Raw genomic sequence first — 6814 nt, forward strand, 5'->3', positions numbered from 1 at the left:
GGCAGGGCATCAAAGCCAAGAATAGAGGCACGAGCAGCAACAAATGTGGGAAATGGCAAAAGGAATGAACGCATGAACATTAATTCACCGCCCATGTACATAATTAATGCAAACAATTCTAGATATTTACAAAGATTAGGTATTGTTGTTGCTATTTATTATTATTATTATTATTATTATTATTATTATTATTATTATTATTATTATTATTATTTATTATATAAATTGAAAGTCAAATAAAAAGTTTACAAAAGATTAGTAAACCTTTCCTAATAATTTCATATATAATGTACACTATGGAATAAAATTGTGCAGAAGAAAATTAGTAGTCACAGGTGATCACAAATACAAACTTGGAAAGCTATACAGGTATGTGAGACAAAGACAAAGGCCCAGTAAGTGAAGCTGTGCAAGAGAATGTTTTTAGTGTAAACTAAGGCTATGGTCTTCATGGCACTGCAAACATAGCACTCTAATTACACTGAAAAAGAAAACAAGTTTGCGCACTAAAAACTCCCGCGATATGGTCTGATTAAAACACATGATGTTACAATGCACCAGGGTCTTATTCTGGCATGAAAACATGCTACTATGTATACAGTATGATAACAGCAGGTGAATTTGAGCTCTGCTCAGGTGATATGACATCAGGTGAGAAAAACATCAGGGCCAGGTCTAACCTCTACATCTGTTTAATACATTGTGCTGCAGCTCCTGTATTGAGTGGCCGTCAAATCCGACACCATAAGTGTTGAGTTAAATGCTGAGAAATGTCCTGAGTATGTTTTATTTGTCCAGCGTCTGGCTGCAGTGAGGTGGGATGTGCATGTGTGTACTTTGTCAAAGCTCTTACGACACACAACACATGGCACTCTTCTCAGAGCTGCAGGAGTCACAGGAGCCATCGGGAGACGCCATGATGGAATCCCTGCCGTCGAAATCGGGAGACTCCAGCTCGATGCGGGGGTCCTGTGTACTGCCATCCTGCAGCGCATCTTTGTAATGAGACTGTGGCAGGGGAGAGAAATGAAAGAAGAATAAAAAACAATCTCAAGCTAATAGCGTATTTCAATTGTACACTGTGTCCAGAGCAAACATGTTTTGGCCTTAAGCCATCATTAGTGTGTCAGGAGAGAGGAATGAAATAGGAAGGAATATAAAGAAGAGAATATGAGGACAGATGTGTGTGATTCTCTCTGGGATGAGAAAATGAAAACACAAGGTTAGGGAAATAAAGGATCGTTGAAATGCTGCCACTTGACAATAATGTCATCCTTTTCCATCACATTAAATCCAGAGCAGATATTCCACTCCCCATATGCCGCAGGTTTGTCTCATAACAGCACTAAAATATAAAAGATCATATCCCTGCAATTAGGTCTACAGATGCCTTATTTACACATTCCATAGCCATGGTAAGAATCTATATCATTCTCCTCAATCTCCATTCTCTGTTTTCTGTTCTCTCACAGTTATCTTCTCCAACTTACCTAAACAGAGATCTCTTTCCTTTAGCATTCTTGCTTCAACATGAAAATATATCTGTCTGTCTTTCCATTTATCATATTGTCAGTCTGTCTTTCCGCCCACCCATCTATCCCAGCAACAAGGCTGTGTTTGGATCAACAAAACACCTGGGCATTTTTGACTTAAACTGGCCCCTCACATATACAAGCTGTTTTGTACTATATCTCGCTTGACTCAGTCCACTGTCTATATTGAAGAAGGGCCAATGGGCCGCTTGCTCTTGTGGGCTAGTTCCTAAGAAAAAAACAAAGAAACAACAGTATCAGCCCTTGAAGACTGTCAGCCCACCAGGACAATACCCTGTATGCCAGATTACTAGTCTCACCCTGGCCGGTCCTCCAATCATCTTTTCTCACCTTGCTCATAGACATCTCCTCCACCCTGCACTCTTCCATGGACTCCTCCAGGGAGTTGCCAGATGCCTCCAGTTTTATGCGGTGCGAGCGGATAGACTTCACATCATCCTCCTCCTCTCCAGCGGCAGAGGGGAACACCTGCAGAGGGGTGAAAAAACCCTGGTTAGAGCAATGGCCACGGCATTGGCGTCGCCTTAGAAACCGCACGGACAGCTGCACTGACCTCTTCAACAAACTGTTACTCTCTACTGACGTTGAGCGAGCTTCAGGCCAGCCAGACGGTGTAAAGAGAAAAAAACTCTCTCGAGGAATGAGAGTTTAGACACTCAACCTTGAAGTACTAGTACACGCTCAAAGTACAGAGAGGATCAACTACAAGAACCCTATAATTGCGCTGATTATAAGGTACGTGCAAAAGAAGTGTGCATTAACAGGAATTCTCCTTGCAGAGTGAATAATCATAAAGCTATTCAGTATTCTTTTATTTTATTTTTAGGGAACAATGTGTTTCGCTCAGCATTTGAAACTTCCACCTTTATTGCTGAGGGCTTGTACACCAATTGATATGCATTTTCTTTTTCTAAAATCTGTTTTCTAGAGGATTTAATGCCTTTAATGGATAGGACTGGGTGAGATGGTGACAGGAAGTGATTGAGGGAGAGAGATGGGGGAGGATCAGGAAATACAGCCCGTTTGTCCACACTGGATGAATATTAGCTTGAACATCACCAGCCTAGCTAATGGTTGACGTCGTGATACAGTTGTTTAGCAGTATTATCATCCATCAATGCAAAAAGGAAGAGTGCAGTAATAGTCTCCTGGATCGTACCACCACTTCCTCGCTGACGGGGGGGTCTGAGGAGATGGTGGCCTTGCTGATGGTCTGGGTCTCAAACTGAGGGCAGGCGGCCTGGGCATTGCCATCCTTGTCTCTTTTGCCCTTCAGCCAGTAGGTCTCGATCTCCACATTACCCTGCAATTGGCATACAGTTTGGTTGCAGATAGATAAGCATAAAGAAATATTGTATGCACGCACGCACGCACGCACGCACACACACACACACACACACACACACACACACACACACACACACACACACACACACACACACACACACACACACACACACACACACACACACACACACACACACACACACACACACACACACACACATGGAGACACATGCAAGCCTAACTCTAATGTGCATGCACAAAAATACAAACATAATATCTAGCCTACATTTCACTTCAACTGTACACAGGTATGAACAAATTTCCAATCTTAATCCTAATGTTAAAATTTACTGTAACCCCAAGTCTACCCCTAATCGTAATGCAAGCACCCAGGTAACCTTAAAGTTACAGCGTGAACATATAAGTTACAATTACACAACACATATATGTGTGTCAACAGATTCTCTATGACCTATATATAACCTCCACATTTATTTATCTGTATTTATTTATTTTAAGGTTTACCCTTAGGGCCTCTGCACACCGGCTCCGACAAACTGCAGAGCACTGCTCCGCAAAAGTTCGATTCCATTTTTTTCAATAAAACCCCGCACACTGGCGCAGATGTCCACGGACATCGACTAGCCATTAGAGACGAATTCCATTTTGTCGGAGCCGCCCATTGACTATTCATTCTCTGTGGTGGTGAAATTGTCTGCAGGGGTCGGAATTGTGTCGGAAGCGAAAGTGCTCCGGAGTGCTGTCGGAACCGATATGCGGAGGCCCTTAGAAATGGAAATAAAGTATGTCCAGTGCTGTCATGGCTGGATCAAAAAGAGTCCAGGTACTGATGAATGAGTCATGACTTCAGACCTCTGTCGGCTAATGCAGTGAATATGAAAGGGCCTGCCCTGTTTTGTATGCAGACACTCTACACAGTGCTGGCCAAGCTGGCCTCATTTGTGGTCGGCTACATGTGAGGTGCACTTACAATGCAACAGCAAAGGCACTGGTGAAATGTCACCGGCTAAATGTACTCGTATAACCTGTGTCTTCAACCGAAAAGACTTGACTAACCAAAAAAGAAGCAACTCCACTTAGCCGTTCCACCGTGCAATTTGAACATATGTCAACCTTTTCACAAGCGCATGTCTTCCCATTAGGTTTGTTTGTCTGTCTGCCAGTCTGCATGTCTCTAACTCTCTGGGCAAGCTTGGCAGGTACCGTGCCATAAGCTCGACTGAACACTTTGTCAACTCGCATGGCAGATTTTTGAATGGGACACGGTGGAGTGCACACGAGCACATTCAGAACAGGAAGTGAACCGGCACTGCATTGGTGATAATAGGATGTCGACAGGTGGCTGAATTACTAGGTACTAAAATTGACCCTGGGGTATTCAGGGCATAACAACCCTAGAGACAGTCCCAGCAGCACAAGGTTACTATCAAAACATTGTGGACATGCTTCTTGGAAGGAAAATCAAAATGGCCACCGGTGTTGTTATTTTGGTCAGTGCTACAAGTGACGTCCAGAGTGACTAACATAACATTGCATTGCATAACACTTAGCAGGTGGTTTTATCCAAAGTGACTTATAAAAATAAGACATAAACAGACTCTGTGCTATATATTCCATGCTTCCTCCACTACTGATGTTCCCTGAGCATGGTGCCTTCCCCATAATACTTCCCCCCCTGGTGCTATTGCCATAGCTACCTGTTGCTCACATATGTTATGGATTCAATGGAAAGGCAACATTCTTTTGAATACACTGTATACTGTGGTGTGTCATTAGCCTCGCGCGCCATCCTACGTACTTGCGCCAAAAGATTGGCTCCGTACTTAGTCTGGTTGCTGTTTTCTGTTGAGCGGTATCTGGCTGGCCAACCCTTACCAGAAAACAGCCAATAAGCAAAGAGACAGATTGGTGGGGGCGAAAGGGGGGGGGGGGGGGGGGGGGGTGGGGCGCTTGTGACGATGACGTAAACGCCTGCGCTAGGCCTATGTTGTTGTTGAGTAACTGTCGGCGATTGGGTGAGAGCTGTCCAATCATTTAAAACCAGAACTGAGTGCAAACTTCCCACTCGTGTCAGATCAAACAACCTCCAGACCATGAATACGAAAGGAAATGGTAGTATTATGGGATGGTCAGGACCAGGCTAGTGTGTCATATGATCACAATGACAAACAATGATTACTTTCATTTTCCTTTTGAAGGGTTTTCACATGGCACAGGTTTGTCAACATTGTTACTTTTTTCACTACAGAGTGAATGTTTGTCACCATTGTCAAGGACCGTTGTAGAGGGCATCTCAAGGTCAAGGTGAAAGACTGACCTTGATGGTGATGGTGCCGCGACGCTCAAAGATAAAGTGGCTGCCCTTCAGGTGCTCATAGGTGGCGCTACTGAGCTGGATGTGCATCTCCTGATGGTTAGAAAGGAAACAAACAGGACCCATAACTACGTAGCTGGCTGTTCATGCTTAATCTGGAATGAAGTTCTCAGCATGCACTCTTCCTCTCCCTTCATTTATTCACGCTGTCATGTGCAATTAAAGCGTGTGTGTGCGTGTGCGTGTGTGTGCGTGTGTGTGTGTGTGTGTGTGTGCATGCATGCGCCCGTGTGTGTGCAAGCATGTGTGTCTGTGTGTGTGTGTGTGTGTGTGTGTGTGTGTGTGTGTGTGTGTGTGTGTGTGTGTGTGTGTGTATTTGCGTGTGCACACATGCACGCATGTCTACTTGGTAAATTAATGGTGTTAAACGAATGTAATACATATTTTAAAAAAAAAAATCAATATTACAACTGGCCATTATTGAATAATACGTCAACTGAAAGTCAACATTTCCTTAAGGGCCAGTGAGGGCACAAACATTAGCAATAGTTAGGCACATGAGTGCTTAATCTCAGGCTTCAGCACTCAGACTCTCAGCATGCAAGCTCCTCTGCTTCACACAGAGACAGTAACTCACGTTGGCGTGTGAAATTAAACCCCGTGTGTGTGTGTGTGTGTGTGTGTGTGTGTGTGTGTGTGTGTGTGTGTGTGTGTGTGTGTGTGTGTGTGTGTGTGTGTGTGTGTGTGTGTGTGTGTGTGTGTGTGTGTGTGTGTGTGTGTGTTACGTTACCATTACCAAATTATCATAATTGAACAATTATCTGTCTAAAAGTCAACTAATGGCCCAAATAAAAAATAAAAAACAATTAGACACACATACCCCTACACACACACACACGCACACACACACACACTCACACACACACATACACACACACCGCACCTTTCCGTTGCTCTCCATGGCAGAGGCTGTGTGTACGGTATCACCATGGAGACCATATCGAGGCATCTTGTGGCCCACCACCCCAGCCACCACCATCCCGGAGTGGATCCCTGAAATTGCAGCAACATATGTTCAAGGGTGCTCACTCACCGGCAACATCGCCATTGAAGATTTCCCATGGGAGCGCACCAGCTGTAATACAGACTTTTATCTTTGTTCTGTTAAATTGCAACGCGATCACTGAAAGAGGTTCAATAACATCACATCACTCTTAAAGATATTCCGTGGGAACACATTAGTGCAGTAGACTTTATCAAAGTGCAAGATAGTCCTTGTGCACAAGCCCTAAGCAATGCAGGTGCAGGTGTGAGGCAGGAGAAGGTGAATCAATGAGCAAAATTCAAGAGACACCGCACACTGCTTACTTTTCTTAACTTTATTTCTCTGAGCGAACTCGCTCAGAGTTCGCTCAGAGAAATAAAGTTAAGAAAAGTAAGCAGTGTGCGGTGTCTCTTGAATTTTGTTCATTGCAGTAGACTTTATGTTTGTTCTTCCTAAATTGCAACGTGATCACTGAAAAAGGTTCTTCCTTCCCAATGCCTTTAGACACGTGCCTGCTGTCTTCATAGCCCACCTCAAAAAAAGCATCAGCGCACTGGGGATTGCATCTTTACTTTGAAGGTAAAAACGTCACTT

At 43.9% G+C, this 6814-nt stretch overlaps 1 protein-coding gene across 1 annotated transcript in view; it reads right to left on the reverse strand.

Annotated features, from left to right (window-relative positions):
• Nucleotides 1–621: 621 nt before the first annotated feature.
• The window catches only part of LOC134439309 (soluble guanylate cyclase 88E-like), a 27119-nt gene continuing 20926 nt past the window's right edge, over nt 622–6814 (reverse strand). The window contains exons 14-18 of the mRNA XM_063189215.1: nt 6119–6228; nt 5179–5268; nt 2713–2856; nt 1884–2021; nt 622–1008 (exon numbers count right to left, since the gene is read on the reverse strand). Of these exons, the coding sequence (XP_063045285.1) occupies nt 850–1008; nt 1884–2021; nt 2713–2856; nt 5179–5268; nt 6119–6228 (641 nt within the window). The 3' untranslated portion in view covers nt 622–849. The remainder of the gene's footprint in view (nt 1009–1883; nt 2022–2712; nt 2857–5178; nt 5269–6118; nt 6229–6814) is intronic.

This window comes from Engraulis encrasicolus, chromosome 22, assembly GCF_034702125.1.
Source record: "Engraulis encrasicolus isolate BLACKSEA-1 chromosome 22, IST_EnEncr_1.0, whole genome shotgun sequence".
In the NCBI taxonomy this organism is placed as follows: Eukaryota; Metazoa; Chordata; class Actinopteri; order Clupeiformes; family Engraulidae; genus Engraulis; species Engraulis encrasicolus.